At 35.7% G+C, this 21263-nt stretch overlaps 1 protein-coding gene across 1 annotated transcript in view; it reads left to right on the forward strand.

The window, feature by feature from the left end:
• Positions 1 to 21263, forward strand: part of PKHD1L1 (PKHD1 like 1) — a 147879-nt gene that overhangs the window by 68542 nt on the left and 58074 nt on the right. Inside the window, 12 exon segments of the mRNA XM_038555350.1 lie at positions 1057 to 1305; positions 2241 to 2390; positions 3828 to 4002; positions 4978 to 5134; positions 5547 to 5703; positions 7146 to 7225; positions 7677 to 7806; positions 8843 to 8972; positions 12816 to 13057; positions 14125 to 14261; positions 16488 to 17517; positions 19091 to 19282. Coding sequence (XP_038411278.1) covers positions 1057 to 1305; positions 2241 to 2390; positions 3828 to 4002; positions 4978 to 5134; positions 5547 to 5703; positions 7146 to 7225; positions 7677 to 7806; positions 8843 to 8972; positions 12816 to 13057; positions 14125 to 14261; positions 16488 to 17517; positions 19091 to 19282 — 2829 coding nt within the window.

A 21263-nucleotide genomic window follows, 5' to 3' on the forward strand; every position in this document is an offset into this window, starting at 1 on the left:
AATAAAGAACTAATGTTAGCCTTTTAAAGTCTTTTTTAACTTACATTACCAGAAAATGTGGTCAGGTTTGGGTAAGGTGTATTCTCTCTCTTTAGGAAATTTGCTATTGAAATTTCCTTTGATACATCAAGTTTTCTCATTTAGAAGATATTTGCAAATGACATATCAGATAAAGGGCTAGTTTCCAAGAGATCTATAAAGATCTATATCCAATAAGATCTATAAGATCTATAGTTTCCAATAAGATCTATAAAGAACTTATTTAACTCAACACCAAAGAAACAAACAATCCAATCATGAAATGGGAAAAATACATGAACAGAAATCTCACAGAGCAAGACATAGACATGGCCAACACGCACATGAGAAAATGCTCTACTATCTTACATCTAATTATTTACCTATCATAATCTATTTATCAATATATATCAAAAATATTTAAATTAAGAAAAATCATCCTCAAAAGAGTTGTCAATATCGGGAAGGACTAAAAATAAAAAAAAATAGTAAGCCCCTTCCCTAAAATATACTCCAACCCACCACCCCTGCTCAAACATTCATACTTCCTGATTCTAAATCTCTCTTCTCTTTTTCCCTCATCTCCACTGACCTGAATTATCATTAACAATAGCAATAGAATAACAATGCAGGGGAACAGACCAAAGGGCTGGAAAATAATGAATGCTGAGATAACTTATAGTAAGTAGACTATAGATCGTAACATATGGTATAGCCAAAGTTTGTGTTTTGTTAATATTTATATTAGCTTTAAAATACCAGATATCATCTTGTTTATGGAAGTAATTAGGTTTTTCTTTTTTTAATATTTTATTTATTTATTTATGAGAAACACAGAGAGAAAGAGAGAGAGAGAGGCAGAGACACATGCAGGGATCCTGATGTGGGATTCTAACCCAGGTCCCCAGTATTACGCCCTGGGCTGAAGGCAGGAGCTAAACTGCTGAGCCACCCAGGGATCCCCAGGTTTATCTTTAAATGCATGTAAAATTACTAGAATTTAGATATATTGTTTGCTTTTTTTTTTTTTTTTTTAAGGTCCACCAGGAACCAAAATTCAAATCATTGGATCTAACTTTGGAATTGATATCTTGGAAATTTCAGTGAAGATAGACAACACTCCATGTAATGTAACCATGGTCAATGATAGTGTATTGCAGTGTATCATTGGAGATCATGCTGGTGGCACTTTTCCTGTTATGATGCATCGTAAGACAAAAGGCTTTGCTGTGTCCACGGTTGTATTTGAGTACGCACTTACTATTCAGAATATTCATCCGAGCCAAGGTAGTCATGAATTTGCGGAAACCTACAAATATTTTTATTGTTTCAGTAAACACTTATTTAGAAAAAAAAATTCTTTAAACACTGCTAAAACTTGTAGTTCCTATAACACATTAAAAATATTTTTATGTATCACATAAGCATGCATATCTATCAGTTAAGCATCTCTAAATATTCACTTACTGCCTATATTTCTCTTTGTTATATAATTAACTTCAAATTTAATCCTACTTAAAATGTCCAGATTATATGTGAATTTTTTTTATAAAATCATGTTTAGACATCACAGTCTCTAATTATGAATACTTAAGTATTTTTTAATTTGAAAATTATTTTAATGGTTAAACACCTTAAGAAAGTATAACCGATGTGGTCCTAATTAAATAGTAATTTTATATTCATGTTTTGACTAATCTGAAATTCTTTTTGACATCTCTCTTAAATTTTAGTTTCTAGAAGTAGTTTATTTTTTAAAGATTTTATTTATTTATTTGAAAGAGAGAAAGAGAGACAAAGCAAGAGAGGGAGAGAATGAGTGAGGGGAGGGACACAGATAGAAACAAACTCCCCACTGAGCAGGCAGCCTGATGTGGGCCTCGATCCCAGGACCCCAGGATCATGACCTGGGCCATAGGCAGCTGCTTAATCAACTAGCCATCCAGGTGCCCGCCTAGAAGTAGTTTAAATAAATGATTGGATGGAACATTTATTCAGTAAAAGTTTTAGAATCCTATAATCAAAAGAGATTCTGTTGCATTAATATAGCATAATATAACATAGTATAATATAATATAGTAAAGTATAATGCAATATGTAACTTCAATTTTAAGAATTGTTTCATTTAGTGTAACTTACTTCCAATTCAGGTTTTAAAATATATACAGAGAGGAGTTTTTTCTTTTCATTAGCTGTTTTTCCCTTTTGTATGTCTTCACTAGGAAGTTTCGGTGGTGGTCAGACCATGACTGTGACAGGCACTGGGTTTAATCCAGAAACCTCAATTATATTAGTGTGTGGCTCAGAATGCGCAATTGACAGGCTGAAATCTGATTGTACAACACTATTATGTAAAATTCCACACAATGATGGTGAGTAGTCAGAAAAAAAGAATCGCAGTTTTTGAGAAATTAATGTTAAAGCAATCAGAGTCTAAATTTCTTCTTCCAAGTGTTTGTTTTGGGGAGCAATTGAATCACCTTGATGACCATCTTGATTTTAAACAATTTCTTTAGAACTTTGTTTCTAGGTTTGTATGTCTTTCAAGATTCATAACATTTGGGTTAGGTTGAATTATTTATAATAAATTGTGGTTTTTTAATTTATCTCATAAATGGAGCATGCCAAATGGAGAACATATTTTTAATTTCTACTGAACTCTTAGTTTCCATTAAAGATAGGATAGCTAACGGTTATGAGTGCAGACCCTGGTAATGCATTGCCAAAATTCAGACCCAAGCTGTGCCTTTGGATGGGTTTTTTAACTTCTCCAAGCCTCAGTGTTTCCTCCCCTGTACAGTGAGAATAATCATCTTCACTTACTTTATAGGATTTTGTAATGTTTAATAACTTAATGTATGTAGAGAAGATGGAATGATATCTGAGACATGATATGTGATTTGCTGCTGTTATTATTACTCTTACTTATTTTCATTTAGTGGTTAAAATCCCGGGCTCTCAGGAGCCCCCAAATCTCATTTTACCACTTACTATGCAACATCAGCTAAGTAACTAAACTCTGTTTCAGTTTGTCCATTTATTAAATGGAGATATTATTAATCCTAATTCTTTAGTTATTGTGAAGTTTAAATATCTGGCATGAGTGGGGAGGGGCAGAGAGAGAAGCAGATTTGCTGCTGAACAGGGAGCCGGATGTGGGACTTGGGGTGGGGCTCGATCCCAGGACCCTGGGATCATGACTTGAGCCGAAGGAAGATGCTTAACCAACTGAGCCACCCAGGTGCCCCTCTTTTCTGGCTTCTAAAAGAATATTAAAGAAAATATAATATTTTTATGAATCAGCTTATTTATACTTTCAACATCAGTTTATATGCTGATTTTTTTTAAAAAATGCAACAGTGCTGTCAAGATTTGTCAAGGCTTTGGGGTTGTCTTAATGCCAGCTCTGCTTCTTCTTTGTACTATTGTGCTGGGTGTCTGTGATATTTCTGTCTCTTACCTTGCTTCCAGCTGTCACCAGCATGCATGCCTTAGCAGTTCCTCCTTTCCTGCTCTGATTCGCAATGTTGTATCCTATAGGCTGGAACCCTACACAGGGAGGTTTGCAAAATTGTCTACAGTATGAGGCTCCAAGGAAGGATCTAAGGGGTTTTTTTCCCTTTGATAATGTGCATGAACTTTGTGATGTTTTTGGCTATTGCTAGAGATCCTTATTACTTGACATATAGCCTGTGTATATTGGAAGTGATTTCGGGAAAAGGAAGATGTTATTGAAAGTATTTGGGGGTTTTGGAAATGAATAAAGGCCTGATGGCCCAACTATTCTCAATTCAGTCCTTTTCTCCTAGGCAGAGGACCTGAGCAAACGTGTGAAGTGAGTGTGGTCAATGGGAAGGATTTGTCACATTCCACAACTCCTTTTACATATACTATGTCACTGACACCACTCATCTCCGACATATATCCGAAGAGAGGCAGTACAGCAGGGGGCACCAGACTTACAATCACGGGATCAGGCTTCAGGTACTGTCTTCACATACACATACATCAGCACATAGATGCAAGCTCACACCATTACTCCTGCTTTCTCATATGCAAGATCAGTGCTTAAATATAGTCATGTAATGTGTACCCATCTGCTCAGAAGTCATGCGTGAGGCACATCATAGTACTAATAGCTAACATTTATCCAGTACTTCATGTCAGGCACTTCTTACCCCATGGAAACTTCCTGCCTTACCCTCTTAGATATTTTTATCCCATTTTATGGTTAGGAAACCGAAATTAGAGAGGTTAAATAATTTGCCCCAAATCCTAGTCAGATCCTAAGAATAAATCACATCTTGTTATGCTTCCCTCACCATCTCATCACCAACCATGATCTGCTTCATTGGGTCAATGAAACATGTCTTCATACATCATATCCATTCATTGTAGCTGGCCAGATTCCTTCTTCCTAAACATATTCATTATTTGGCTCAAATTTATGTACTGCACTGTCATCATTCTTCAAGTGGATAAGGCTGACTTCAAAACCTCAGTTCATCTAAATCATAAAAGACCATTTTAATTCCTCAAGTACATAATTTCTCAAGACCTTGGACTTGCATTTTAACGTGGATATTAAATTCTAAAGTCTTTGAATGTGGTGAAAATATCACACAAACAAAGGGATCCCTGAAAGTCTCTTAAAAAATTAGCTGTTTAGTGACTAACAAAGAATCTCTCAATAAATTGAACCCAGACAGTTTTCTTCCAACACTGGAAGGCCTGCTAATTTGTACAGTTTTATTTCCTGGCTGCTTAATCCCTTTGTTTACTTTTTTCTCAACAAATATTTTGAAGTTTTACTACTGAACAAAGTGTCAATCTGCACTTTGGTGGATCAGAGAGTAAGATCATTATTTTTGCAATAATGCATATCAGTTATAGGGTTTGACAGTGGGAACTAAAAATTTGAGAAAAAACAACGGTGTTTCCTCCCTTTTTTCTTTACAGTGAAAATGTGCAAGATGTTCTCATCACCATAGCTGAAGCCAAATGTAATGTTGAATATTCCAACAAGACGTATATCATCTGTATGACAAGTGCCCATAGCCCTTCAGGGTGGGCTCCAGTGCATGTCAACATCAGAAGCCTTGGCATGGCCAAACTGGTAAAAGTGCTGTTGAATGTGGTAATCATAGCAACAAAAAATAGGGAAAAAAATAAAAAATAGAAAGGCATTATGGGATATGAAGTAATTGGTAATGGACTTTTTACTTTGTTAATGTCTCCAAAAAATAACTGAGATGTAACCATACTAAATTTAAAGTTAACATATTTTTGTTGCTTATTACTAACATTTTATGATTTCAAGTTTTTATTTAATCTGGATTCCAAGATAATTGGTAATTAATTTTTTACTTTATTATTATTGTGAAATAAACCAATAGGCAGCTATAACATAGAGTAGATTATACTTTACTATTAATGGAAATGTTTACTGGTTTAGATTTCTTTTTTGAGAAATTGAATGAAGAATTCTGATAACTCTCAATTTAAAAGTCTTTCCTGTTTTATTACAGGATGATCCTGACTTCCTGTATGTTGATGCTTGGTCCTCCAACTTCTCATGGGGAGGAAAATCTCCCCCAGAGGAAGGGTCTTTAGTTGTTATTACAAAAGGACAGACAGTTTTGCTGGATCAAAATACACCTATTCTGAAAATGTTGCTTATTCAGGGTAAATTTCTGAAAGTCTTATTAGATTCTATCTATGGTATATTTTTGTGAAGTAAATTTAACTAAAACTCATGATTATGAACATCCATAGTGGTATGATGTTTTTAATGCAAGGTGGAGTACTGTGTTCTTTAAATGGAGCATTAGAATCTGATGTGGTTTGCAGATATTTAGTGTATCATAACCAGAATCTTTTAATGAAATAGGATAGAACATATCAGAATGTCTTGCATTCTTATGGGTAAGCATCATTTAAAGTTATATGTTGTTTTAGGAAACTTTTGTTTTAATTATGTATGAGTATGCACATATGCTTATGCACTTGTGGTGGATCACAACAGTGAAAGGAATATCACATTTAGAAAAAAACTGGCATAGTGGGTACCAGGGGTTATAAAATTATAGAGATTTGCTAAATTCTATACTAAATGACTTCCCAGCTCCCATTGGATGCCAGTTGTGATTCTCACCTTTGCCTTTGAGCCTGCTTTCATTGTAGTTGGGGTTCTCTCTGCTTCTTGATGTTCTGTTATTACTATAGAAGACTAACTAAGTAGAACTGTTACAATTGCATGTTAAAGAGATAGATTGGCAAGAGTAAAATGCTTTGGGCTTTCATGTATAAACCTTGCCATAATGGTTTTAGCTGCTCAAAGACCTTTATATTTTGTTTTGGTTTTAACTTCTGTGATAATAGCAGTGTTTCATTTATTTGAAGTTATTAACTATTGGACCTTTGGATAAGTAGAATTTTACTGTTCACACATTTACATCAGTCTCATAAAAATATATCTTAGCACATTCTTTAATAATGCCAATCAGGCCATAGGTGTTACTAGTGCAAATTAGGGGATAAAAGTTCAGAGGTAATGTCAGCAGTATTTTTTTAATATTTTATTTAAATTCAGTTTGCCAACATATAGTATAACACCTGGTGCTCATTCTATCAAGTGCCCTCCTTAGTGCCTTCCTTGTGCCCAGTTACCCCATCTCCCCACTCTCCTCCCATTCTGCAATCCTTTGTTTCACAGAGTTAGGAGTTTCTCATGGTTTGTTGGTAATGTCAGCATTATAATGATTTCTATAAAAAAAAATACTTTTCTTTAATTTTAATTGTTTTGGTTCTTAATTTATATTTTGAGGCCTTGTGTTTATGGAAGTTTAATTCATTTTAGGGGCACTCTTTAAACGCACTGAAACTAACAATGATCAAAACAATCTGCCTAGGGATTTCATTTTCTATCAACTCCTGGGACTTCTCTGAAGTTTTTATATTTTATGTTGCCTAATAGCTGAAGTTAAGTGAAATGCATAATGATAGCAGATTTAATTTTAATTAATTTCTAATTTAATTAATTTTAATAAATTTTTAAGTCTAATTAAATAAATAGCATTGAATAATAATTTTCCTTGTGTTGTATTTCAAAATTGTGTGGTTCATAGGTGGAACTCTAATATTTGATGAAGCTGATATTGAACTGCAGGCAGAAAATATTCTAATTACAGACGGAGGCATTCTTCAGGTATATAAGAGAACCTAATATATAATCATCGCTAAACTCTATTTCTTTATAAAATATTATGTGTAAAATGGATAGTTAATTATAACAATCTCTCATAGGTTTATCTTTACACAGGTCTCTATTATTGGTCTAAAATCCTTTTTCTGGGGAAACGTTTTCCAGAGTATTCTGTGCTTTTAATGGAAAGATAATAGTGTATTATAATAGAGCAGAATTTTAAATAGAACAGAAAAAAAATAATTCGGAGAGATGGCTAAAGTCATTCAGTATTCTTTCCAAAGATCTGACATAGTATACTTGGCTGACTAGAAAATTAAAGGTTTATCTTTCATAAGAAAGGAACTGAGGAATGAACAATTGGTTTCTCAAAGGAAAGGATGACTTCTGTGGGGTTAGAATTGTGGATATTGAGTTTTAACTTTTTGAATGATGCTTGTGAAATCACTTGCAGATTGGGACAGAAGCATCCCCCTTTCAACACAGGGCAGTCATTACTTTGCATGGACACCTGCGATCTCCTGAGCTCCCAGTATATGGCGCCAAAACTCTGGCTGTCCGAGAGGGAATCCTGGATCTGCATGGTAGGGCAGCCAAAAGGGCTCAGGGAATTGGCCTAGGAGATACTAGCCAGAAAACCAGAGATAATTCTCCTGATAATTCTCTCTAAATGAAAACTTGCCAGATTCCTCCTGTCTTTATGTATCCCCCTTTATCCAAAGCCTGTCAGCCCCTCATACTACCAAGACTCGCAACCAAGGCTACTTCTAGCAAAAAACCTTCTGGGTCTTCTCTACACTCTTCTGCTTATTCCTTTCCATTTGTTCCCATAACACCTTTTGCGTATTTTTGCGCTTACCGCTGTACATAGTGATTGTTTACTGCATTCATTTATCTGTATAAAAAGGCATTAAGTCTGGAAGCAGAGGACTATAACTTTTTATATTTGTATTTTAAAATAGGCTCTTTCTAAAATATACGTTTATAGTTATAGTTTTACATAACTATATTCTGGAAATTTATCAGCATATAAAAATGATTATGGTCATGTTTGAAGTATCAGTGTTACTTATTTAAAGGAAGCATGGTGTGAGTCCTTTTTATATTAAAGCCTTCTATATTGCAATAATCTGTTTCTTTTATAAATTTAGAACGTATAAACATCCCTATTATGATAACTGTCATCCTGCATTGTGCTAAATAAATATCCTAATGTAATTTTCAGAAATTTACACATTTCATTTGTCTCTAGATTATCAATTTAAGTGATTTCTATCAACAATGGCAAAGATCATAGGCTTCTGCCCGTTTTAACAATAGTATCATACCATGTTTATATTGTGTTCCTATAAAGAAGATTGTTTTAAGTAGAGTGTATCATTGCAGGCAGATGTTTTTTAGTTTTCTAGACCTACACATGTTATCATAAACCTAACTGTTAGTTTTATAAAGCAAGTATTCTAAATATTTCTTTTTCTTTTTTGAGAAAGGTATAAAATCTAACATCTAATGAACCTTCCCCAAATTTATTCAATTCAGGCAAATATTTTAAATGCATAAAACTCTCACTATGCAAGAAAATGAATCTTTAGAAATACTTAGCTTATATGTTGGCTTCAGGTCTGCCTGTTTCTGTGATCTGGACTCATCTGGCTCATACTGCAAAGGCAGGGGAAAGAACCTTGATTTTACAAGAAGCAGTAACTTGGAAACCAGGAGATAAGATTGTAATTGCAAGCACAGGTCACAGGTATGATGTCTTCTGTGTATGATAATTTTAATTTAGAACAGAGATTTTTTAAAACTATGTAAAAGAGGATGATTCAGAAGGTTCACAACTATTTGATCAAAATTTGAAAGCTCTAATAAAGAAATATGAACAGCCAAGTATGTATTTGCCAAATTTTAACACTGGGTTGAACACCAGTGTGTTGTTTTCACGGATTAATTTACAATAAGGAAAAGTAATTTGAGTTTATAGAATGTATACTAATGAAATACTTTAGTTGTTTTTCACAGTTAGATTCTCATGTAAGATTTTGCTTGAAAAAAGCATTGTCAAAAGTCATTTAGAAACCTCTGACTTAGAGCTTAGCTAAATAAATTAATGAATGCAAAAAATGTAAATGAACTGCTTTATTTGGGGTTGCCAAAGAACATGGTTGAAAGCAGCCAGCAAACTCTTTCATATCTTACAGTCTTGGCAGTGGTTCCCATGGAGCAGGATTGTTAGTAATGATTGGATCAAAGAGAATTATTATAGAATGAGTGATGATTAATACGACCTTTTATATGTCTGACATTTTACAATTGAAACAGTTTATGACCTTTAATTTGTGCTTAATCATATGTATTAACAAACAAGAAATAAAAGGATCAAAAGTAATATAGCTACACCGAGAATATTGGTAGGGAAAGGGAGCAAGAAGAGCTTTATTTTTTGCTTTATTGTTCAAATTATGGGTAATAGCAAAATTGGATATGGTTATGCATATCAGGTAACAAATAGTAATTTATGATAAGAAACAACTAAATTATGTTAAGGTCATGACTCAATTTAGAATTAAAATTCAAGATGGCATTTTGAGTTTGCCATTTTCCAAGTTAAAAATAGACTTGTAGATGTTAGAAAGAATTAAATATATACTTGGCTTTATAAGTGCCCTTTTATTTCTGCCTTTGAAAGAAATTTTAATTACATAATGGCAAAATAAAAAGCAGCAAAATGACAGGGCTTAGTAATAAAATAGGAAGTTCTCATTTATAGCTTTTCTATATGAAATTAAAGGCTAAGTTTGTAATTTAGCTCAGCAATATTTAGTTTTAAGAAACCAAAATTAAGAAATTTCCCACCAAATTTAATCCACTCTTCACTATTTCATTTGTAAGTTGTATTTGAGAATTTGTAAAGCAAGTGGTTGAGAATACTGCTTCTAAAATTAGTCAGCCTGGGTCCACCTCTCAACAATATCACTTACGAGTGCTGCAGCTATAAGATTTCGTCTCTCTGTGCTTCAGTAAAACTGGAATGCTATTAGTGTCTATTTCAGAATTACTGTAAGAATTAGATGAGTTCCATTAGATTACGTATGCATAAGTACTTAGAGTGGAGTGGAACTGGCTGAAAGTAAATACTATATAAAAGATATTTAAAAAATAGATATTACAAAGGAATGAAAAGTGTATTTAGATGTACAGAACATAAAAAATACTTTGCAGAACCTTCTCTAAAGAAATCTCTGTATCATCCAAATCCAAGAGAATTTGGGAGAGACGAGCCTTTTCTATACCACCTGTGGGATCTTGTACTATTGATATGCCCTCAATTTCCCCTGGCTTCCTTTCCCTACAGTTCCTTTCCTGGGTCTTTTTGGGGTTGTGGGTTTCTGCATCCACTCACTATCATGAAAAACAATTTTATTCTCCTGTTTTCTAGACACTTCCATTTTATCTTTTAATTTTTTAATTTTTTAAAAAGAGATGATTTTTTACAGAGAGAGAGAGCTGAGGGTGGGGAGGGGCAAAGGGAGAGGGAGAGAGAGTCACAGGCAGACTCTATGCTAAGTGTGAAGCCCGATTTGGGGTTCAGTCTCACAACCTTGAGATCACAACCTGAGCCAAAATCAAGAGTCAGACACTTAACTGACTGTGCCACCCAGGTGCCCCCATCTGTCTTTTAATTTTTTTTTAAATTTATGATAGTCATACACAGAGAGAGAGAGAGAGAGAGAAAGGCAGAGACACAGGCAGAGGGAGAAGCAGGCCCCATGCACCAGGAGCCCGACGTGGGACTCGATCCCGGGTCTCCAGGATCGCGCCCTGGGCCAAAGGTAGGCGCTAAACCGCTGCGCCACCCAGGGATCCCCCCCATCTGTCTTTTAAAAAAATATATTAAATTGCCTAAATATTATACTCATTTTTTTCATTGGATTTTTGTTAACCATTTTTTCCCCTTAAACCCTTGCAATCTAATTTTGATCTTCCCAAAACCTCCCAGTGACTTTCTTACTACCAGCGTCCTTCGTTTCCTGCACATCACCAAGTCCTTTGGGTTCTGCCCTTGTAATGTCTCTTCCATCGTCTTTCCATGCTCTCAGTTTAATTTAGACACCTGGAATTTAGACATCAGCTCCCTATCTGGACTACATTCCTCTATTTTCTCCCCCTCACGAATTCATTCTGCATTAATTTGTTGAATCAATCAAACACTGTTACTGAGTTGTTACAGGTACTGTACGAAGTGCTCAGCATACAAATGACTTAATCTTTAGGTGCCTTACCTAGAGGAGCAGCCAGGTAGCAGAAAGGACACAGAAGCAGACAGGATGGCAGTAGCAGACTTGATGGGACTGCAGTGTGGGAACAGGGCTCACTGACAGGGCGTCAGACAGAATGTACTGGGAATCCAGGAAAAAGGCTGGGAAAAGTTGAGAGAGGTAGCTTTTTACCTGACAATGTGACATAGTCATTTGAATTGGTATTTAAAGAGGGAAAAAAGATTTGTTAAGAGACAGTCAAAAGAGAATGTCAGGAAGACACAGAAATAACTCCCCTAAGCTTACCCCTGTTGACTGCACCAACCGTACTTTAGTAGATAATATACCAGCAGGCACTGACACATGTCTCCTGAAAGTCAGGGGCACTTTCTACTTGGCATCCCTGGCTCTGTGCCTAGAAGACAGGTGGGACATTCAGCAAATATTTGCTGAATGACAAAATACATGAATGAGTATGGTAGAATTGACAAGCTCTTTGGCTGTGGCTGGACTGGATTTGGAGGTGTATTGATGAAGTGGTAGAAATAAGACCTCCTAAATTTCACCTTGGTCATTTCTTTTCCTGACTCAGGAACCTCCAATGGCCTCCCTCTGAATGGGTTTCTCAATCTGAGCGCTGCTGGCACTTTGGACCTGATAAGCCTTTCTGTGTGGGGCTGCCCTGTGTATTATAGGATGTTTAGAAATATCCTTAGTTGCACCCCACAAGATGCCAGTAGCACCCTCTGATTTGTGACCACCAAAAATGTATCCAGGCATTGCCAAATGTCTCATGGGGGTTATAATCATCCTCAGTTGAGAAACATTGAGTGTGATCTTCAAAGTTATAAATGAATAGTTCTTTTATAAAAAAAAAAAGATTTATTTATTTATTTATGATAGACACACACACACACACACACAGAGAGGCAGAGACACAGGAGGAGGGAGAAGCAGGCTCCATACCAGGAGCCCGACATGGGACTCGATCCTGGGACTCCAGGATCACGCCCTGGGCCAAAGGCAGGCGCTAAACCGCTCAGCCACCCAGGGATCCCCATGAATAGTTCTTTTAAATACCTTATAGGAATTAGTACCATTCTCTGAACAACTGTAGCATGTGGAGAATATTTATTTGAAATGCGTTTGTAAAATTTATTCAGTTACCCTAAGAGTTAAAGACAATCTTCAAATTCCTCTTTGGAATATTGTGTGACATTCAAAAATTTCCTATTTTACAGATGAAGTGTTCAGAGAGCATAAGACAAATGCATCAAAATAAGATTATGTTGATTTAGATTAACTTTGAAAGTTTTTTTTTGTTAAATTTTTTACAGACACAGTCAACAAGAGAATGAAAAGAGGACTATTGCATCTGTATCTGCTGATGGCACAAACATATTGCTAACTAATCCACTGAATTACACACACTTAGGAACCACTGTCACGCTCCCTGATGGAACCTTGTTTGAAGCGAGAGCAGAAGTTGGAATTCTTACAAGAAATATTTTAATAAGAGGATCTGATCATGTGGAGTGGAGTAACAAAATACCAGCATGTCCTGATGGATTTGACACTGGTAATTTCAGCAGCCAGAGTGTGTCAACTTAAATTGTTTCCAGACATTGCAAAAGTGTGTTCTGCAGGAGCAAAATCACCCCCAGTGAAAATTTCCAGGCTAGGTTATGCTCTAGTTATAAATAAGCCCTAAATGGCAGGGATTTAAAATGAGAAAGATTTCTCATTCATGCTGCACGTGTCCAATATGCTCATTGTAACGATTCTAGGATGTAGGCTGATGGAGGCTTCACTTCAGCATGAAGTGCTATGATCTCTTGGACAGAAGTAATGTCATGGCTGGTGAGTCAAGCAACAGGAGTTAATTACTTTGGTCCTGAAGTGACATGTGTCTCTTCCACTCAGGTGTCATTACACAGAACTGATTCCATGGCTATGCTTAACTTTCCACAGTTCTTATATGTGTGCCTATGTGTGTGTGTGCATGTGTGTATGTAGATAGGTAGGTAGGTAGTAGGTAGATAGATAATTTTATGTAATAACTAATATCATTACAATCAGATATGAAGTTAAATACTAACAAAAGCTTAAATATAGCCTTTCCTTCAATGGGATATATGAGACAAAGCTCTCTGGATTCAGTGTCTAACAATTTACATTCTGATTCCAGTTCATGAAACCTAACTAAGAATATTTCCTGTTCCACCCAGTTATTATAGTTTTAGGACTTAAGTGACAAAATGTATATTCTAGTGCTACACAAATGTAAGATTGCATTATGGTAATCCCCAAATCATGGGGCAAAGCTTCAGAGATAAGACAAAATGTCCTCGTCAGCATTCATTCAACCATTAAAATATGTATATAGTTGTATCTTTGAAAAATTCTAAAAAAAAAAAAATTCTGTCATAAGTACTTTAGGGAATGCAAAGGTGAACGAGACAAGGTACTTAACTTTCTTACTATCTAGAGAAGGAAATGATGTGAATGCAAATAATTATATCCCAGGATGAGGTTAAAATTATATATGACTAAAAAGATACAATTAGGTATGGATGAAAATCTTAATATAATTAAAAGATTTTGCCATAGTTTTTCTTTATGATGTCTTAAAAAATATTTTTAAAGGTGAATTTACGACACAGACATGCTTCCAAGGAAAGTTTGGAGAAGAAACAGGAAGTGACCAGTTTGGAGGCTGCATTATGTTTCATGCTCCCATACCTAGTGCTAACATGGTAATTGGAAGAATAGAATATGTAGAGGTAAGAGGCATCATTGTTAACTCACAATGGTTTGTCGAAGGTTATGCATACAATAAAAAAGCACTGAACTCCTGCTGTTTGTTGTATGGTGCTTATAATCTAGTAGAGGAGACAGATAAGGAAACAGGCAAATTTGATACACCCAGTTATTCACCCATTTAATCATGCCAAAATTTTGTTTCTCAGTTTTTCTCACACCTCACATCAAATTCATCAGCAAGCTCTAACCACGCTACCCACAAGATACAATGACCTGCATCCACTGTCTCCACCACTGCCACTCAATCCCTCACCTAAGTCACCGTCCCCTCTAACCTAGATGACTATGATTTTCTCCTAACTGATCATCCTGCATCCACTCTTTTTCCAAGAGAATCTCCACACCAAAGCCAAATAAAAACTTTAAATTATGAATCTTGCTGCACTCTGTTGAATGGCTTCATATTACACCTAAAACAAAAAGCCCAAGTCCTTTCCATAGGACCCACACGATCTGTTCCCCAGATGGCCTCTGACTTTATCTTTTATGATTTTACCCTCCTTGTATTAACAGACCACATCAGGCATATTTCTGTGTCAGGTTCTTTGCACTTGCTCTTCATTATGCTTGAAATTCTCTACCAAATTCTTGTATAGTTCACATTCATTTCAAGTCAGGTGTCATCTCAAAGGTTTTCTCTCAAGAGAGGCCTTTTCTCACCCTCTATTTGAAATAACTGCCCAGGGATCCCTGGGTGGTGCAGCGGTTTGGTGCCTGCCTTTGGCCCAGGGCGCGATCCTGGAGACCCGGGATCGAATCCCACGTCGGGCTCCCAGTGCATGGAGCCTGCTTCTTCCTCTGCCTGCGTCTCTGCCTCTCTCTCTCTCTCTCTCTCTCTCTCTCTCTGTGTGACTATCATAAATAAATAAAAATTTAAAAAAAAAAAAAAAAAAAAAAGAAATAACTGCCCAAACCGGTTTTCCTTTATTCACTCGTAACTCCTGACATTTATCTATTTTCCATCTCTCCCTCTAGAACATAAACTCAATTAGTTCCAAGATTTTGTCTTTCTGGTTTTCTGCTGATTCTCATGTGGCTGAAACAGTGTTTGGCATATGACAGGTTCTCAACTGATTGTTAATCGAACCAATATATAAATAAATGCATAAATATACAAATTATCCCCAAGACATTTGGAGCCCCTCTGTATCTTACTTATATTCAATCCATATAGTCGGAGTTTAGCATAGTTTTTTGTCAAGTATTCAGCAAAAGGGAGGAAGGAAGGATGGGAGGAAAGGAGGGAGAGGCTGTAGGAGAGAAAGTGAGGGTTAGTAAACTCCATAAATACATTACACTGGGATCACCTAAGTTGCAAATAACATAATTGAGGGTGATGGAGTCAACATCTGTATTTTATGAAACTCCCTAACTCCTAAAATTGTTACACATATGTGACATATGGAGATACGGGACTGAGTGAGGTTGCCAGGGTCAAACTGTGTATTAATGATTAGTAATAGTTAATTTTTAATGTTTAGATGAAGAATGAAAATAAATAGGTACCCTAACATTTTATTTCTTAACCTTATGGGATCATATTACACACACTCTCACACACTGGCATCCTCTGTATTAAATACTAGGTCATAGACCTATTGAAAAAAAAGCACAGCACAGTGGTAAATAATAGCACCAAGTGTAGAATCGCACCACCTTGGGTTTAAATGGAGTTTTATAACCATGAAGAAGATATTTAGCCTTTGTAAACTTCAATTTATTCATCTATAAAATGAAATTGACACCTGGCTACTTCATAGGATTGTGGTAATGACTGTGATCATGCATATATGACACAGCACAATATCTGGCACATGGCAAACATTCAAAAATGTCTTATTATATAAGAATCAAAGTGAAAGAGAAAAATAAGTTTTTGAGAGGTTTTATTTTGCTAAACATGGAAGTCTAGTAATAGACTGAGGCAAAAAGCAGAAGATTCAAAGATGGCTTTTGTTCATTCATTCATTTGGTAACAAGTATGGGCTATTATATATAGAATAAAACAATGTGGGCTGAAGGTCACATAACATTTTTGAATCATAAACATGAACAATATGGGAGATATAAGTGTATTAATAATAATTATTATAAAGTTGGAGATTTGTTTGAAACAAGAAAATGTAAGCCAGGCAAATTATGAGTCTGTGTGTGCACTAAATAGCTATGATTTCTGGGCTTGACAGATATTCCATGCTGGCCAGGCATTCCGGTTGGGGCGATATCCAATACATTGGCACCTGCTTGGAGATTTACAGTTTAAATCTTATGTAAAAGGCTGTGCAATTCACCAGACCTATAACAGAGCTGTTACTATCCATAACACACATCACCTGCTGGTTGAGCGGAATATTATATATGATATCAAGGGTGGAGCATTTTTTATAGAAGATGGTATTGAACATGGCAATATTTTGCAATATAACTTGGCAGTATTTGTGCAGCAAAGTACTAGTCTTCTAAATGATGATGTGACCCCAGCTGCATTTTGGGTAACCAACCCAAACAATACCATACGACACAATGCAGCTGCTGGTGGCACTCATTTTGGCTTTTGGTACCGAATGAACAACCACCCTGATGGGCCATCTTATGACCGAAACATTTGCCAAAAAAGAGTTCCTCTTGGAGAATTCTTTAACAACACTGTTCATTCGCAAGGTTGGTTTGGACTGTGGATATTTGAAGAATATTTCCCCATGCAAACAGGATCTTGTACTTCTACAGTGCCAGTGCCTGCAATCTTCAGTTCACTTACTACTTGGAATTGTGAAAAAGGAGCTGAATGGGTCAATGGAGGTGCCCTTCAGTTCCATAACTTTGTGATGGTAAATAACTTTGAGGCTGGAATTGAGACCAAGAGGATTCTTGCTCCTTATGTTGGAGGATGGGGTGAAACCAATGGAGCAGTGATTAAAAATGCCAAAATAGTTGGTCATCTCGATGAACTGGGAATGGGGTCTGTATTTTGCACAAGGAAAGGCCTGGTTCTCCCATTCAGTGAAGGCTTGACTGTATCTTCTGTACACTTTATGAACTTTGACCGTCCCAACTGCGTAGCTTTGGGAGTGACGTCCATCACTGGAGTTTGTAATGAAAGGTGTGGAGGCTGGAGTGCAAAATTTGTCGACATCCAGTATTTTCACACACCAAACAAGGCTGGTTTTCGATGGGAACATGAAGTGGTTCTGGTTGATGTTGATGGCTCACTTACAGGTAAACATTATGTCCCATTTCTGATAAGATACATTGCACATATATTTGTGTGAACACAGAGAGTTGAACCATCAAAGCAGACTCACATGAATCACAGATCTTATCCAGCACCAGACTTTGCAAATGATTTAAGGACACAGGTCAACACTAGGCAGAGATGAGACATTCTTTTCTGGAAGAGACCTAAATTGTCAAATGTAGCCTCCCCAAATATCCTTTGTCTTGTCTTTGCACTTTGGTTTGGAATTAAGAGCAAATTTTGAGCAATATTTATGGAAACATTGACTACAAAAAGAAATCATTTCTATTTTAGAAACTTTTCATTGTATATTCAGTTAATTATACAGATAAGAAACTATTTACATGATTATCCAAGCCAGTCATGCCCCATAAATGTATATATTCCAGCCAGTCATGCCTCATAAATGTATATATTCCAGGTTTATTTACATAAGCAATGTAGGCAGACTGGATATATCCTACTAAAATAGGGGAAAGGAATAAGTTACAGGCTTGCTGTTAACCCTTTTCTTTCCAATCTAAATTCTGAATTTGAAATTAGTTCAAAGAATATGTTAACCATAGTACAAAATTCAACATAATTTGTTAGTACAATGCTAATTTTTTTTACCATTTCAAGTTTGGAATATGCTACGTTTTCTGTAAATACTCATAATTTCCAGAATTTAGTATCTTTACACATTTTTAATGATAAGACTTATCTAAATAAGATAGCAAGGATCATGTGTGTGATTCCACATAGTACTTTGAGATAATTGAAAAGTAAATACAGATATTGACAGTTTACTTTTGAAAAACTTTGTAAGATGCAAGAAGATTCATCTCAATAATCAGACAGACTAAGTTCTCAACTACATTTTTTGACCTTTGTCTCCTATTGTGGCTTTTTTTTTTTAAACATTGAGGAATTTTTTAAAATTTAAATTCAATTAATTAACCTATAGCATATTATTAGTTTCAGAGGTAGAGCTCAGTGATTCATCAATTGTAAATAACACCCAATGCTCATTACATCACATGCCCTGCTTTTGCCCAACACCCAGTTACCCCATCCTGCCACGCCCTCCCCCTAATCGTGGCTTTAAGAAGGAGAACATTTGGATGGTTCTACTATAAAAAACTTTGTGTAACTTTTATCAGTTTATCTAATTCAGCTTAGATATTTAGTATTAGTTGGCAATCCATTGGCGAAGAGTATGGAAGAGTATGGACTCTATGGTCAGACTGCCTGGATTTGAATCCTTTTGTGTGTCCTTGAGCAAGTTACTTATCCTACTTCCCATCCCCTATTGGGCTCTCTGGGTGCTTCAGATCCTGTGTTTCAGCTTTATCTACAATAAGCTCCCTGACTAGAGAGCCCACTGCAAAGCCTCTGCACGAGGTCCTCTTGCCCCTGCAAAAAAAAAAAAAAAAAAAGTACCAGAACCTTTAGATTTTGTTATGTGTACTATGGGTCACAGTAGCTATATGTTGTAGACAGTTCAGGGTTTTGTTTTATTTTTTAGTTTTCTCACATGATATAGGAAACATGTAGTTTATGTCCATATCCTAGGTCACAGAGGACACACCGTCATTCCACACAGCTCATTGCTGGACCCTTCTCACTGTAGTCAGGAAGCTGAGTGGAGCATTGGATTCCCTGGGGCTGTCTGTGACACTACAGTCAGCTTCCACCGTTTGGCATTCAACAAACCTTCTCCAGTAACTCTGCTAGAAAAGGATGTGGTTCTCTCAGACTCTTTTGGTAAGTGAAATATAATAGTTCAAGCCACTAACTTAAATATGGTTTTTGGTTTTCGTCATCTTTTTAAGTTGTCACTAATTGTTTGGAACATAGAAAAAGGCACAATATATATTCTGTAACCAGGCAGGAAACAAATAACACACCCAAAATGGGCATGTGAGGAGTCGTGAATAAATGTATGGACTAGCATGATGTTCTGCTGCTCAAGGAACCTCCAGACAATATTACAACAGAGAATAGAAAAGTTGACATAGTTGACTGGAACAGGACAGTAAAAGAATACCATCAACTCTGCCAGTGAAGACAGACCCTTTTGATTATCTTTGTTGATTGAAATGGGGTGGGGAAACATTTGCTAGGTCAGTGGCTGTACACCGGGTCCAGGGATTGTTGACTTACTCATTTGTTCCAGTTAAGATACCATATTTGGAATACCAGATGAGCTTGACATCATTAACAGACTTGGTTACATTAATTTGCTGTCATTATTTATGACCCATTTGGCATTTACACCAGCCAGACAAGAAAGTTAAATGGGGATGTGCCTGTTGGTTGAGAAATACAGGAGCACACTGAGGACCCCTACTCACTCACAGGGAGAGAGTCAGGAATAAGTGGCCCATTTCACATTCCTTCTTGCCTCTCTTCTTGTGCTTCCCATAGTGCAAACTCATGGAGAATGGCGAAAAATGGATCTACAGGGAAAACAATAAGTATGCGGCACCTCTTCTATCATTTATTATGATGTCATCAGTTATTATATTTAATTTTAAAACGTTCTTACTAGAGTTTCTTCCTCCTATGAATTGAAAGAGCCATACACCTACTCTCTGGGTAATGATTAATACCCACTGTCCCAGTGACTTAATGATATGAACCTGACAGCCATTTCTTTTCTTGTGATAACCAGATGACTGGATTGGAGTTCCACTACTTAAACTTTTAGAGACTATGATACAATAAGCGGTATTTTAAGCAGAGTATCTATGAATTTTTTCTAACAAGCTAAAACTAAAATTAATTAAAACATCAAAAGCAAATGGGGTTATTTTATCTGGTAAGGTAATATGTTAGCATTTCCCATTACTAAGGTTCCAGGTCATAAAATACTTATGATAAAAATTTTAATCATATCTCCAAATACTTTATGACCAACATATGAAAAGACCGAACGTTAGCTTTTTATAAAACATGGTCTAAGATAATTTTACAGAGGACTCCGAGATATACAACCAGCCTAGGTAAATTATTTTAAATACAGCATGATAAAAAAATATAAATACCTTACTCTATTAATTTTAAGGAGTAATATTTAAACATTTTAAGCCTCTAGGGCTTATTTTTTTTGTCCTTGTTGGGCTTTCTTGCTGTTGTTGGTGGTGGTGGTAGTGATGATTTTAGAGAGAAATTTTTATTTGTGTTTTTATTTTTGAATCAAGAAGTCTAATACTTCTGAATTTATGAAATTGTAGCTTTCTTGTGAAGTCTTTCTGTGCCTTTTTGCCTGATCCTTTCAGGAAGAAGATTTTTATTTATTACTAAATTGAACATCTTGGTGGAAAGATCTATAAATTTATCTTTCTGTCACCCACATAACTCAATACAAGACATGGCAAATAGTGGGAACTCAGTATTGAATTGCAGTGGAATTAGTTGTAGTTCTTGGACCAAATTACAGAGTAGAGAAAACATCACACAAGGTATTTTTCCTTTTTAATGTGACATGAAAAATAGGTCATCTTTCTTAGTCAAGAAATTTGACTATTTTATCTCCATTAAAGCCAAATAAAATGATTTAGTATTAAAAATTAAAAACAGAAAAAAAGGATCACTTGTTTTAATTATATATATATATGTTAAATGAATCAAAAATTCAACAAATATACTAGAACAGTGGGAAATAAGATTTGGTTAAACTTTACACTTATCTATAGATATCTTTATTAAAGTATCTTATGCATGATGATGTGTGTATCTTTAC

This window comes from Canis lupus, chromosome 13 (genome assembly GCF_011100685.1).
Source record: "Canis lupus familiaris isolate Mischka breed German Shepherd chromosome 13, alternate assembly UU_Cfam_GSD_1.0, whole genome shotgun sequence".
Classification (NCBI taxonomy): domain Eukaryota; kingdom Metazoa; phylum Chordata; class Mammalia; order Carnivora; family Canidae; genus Canis; species Canis lupus.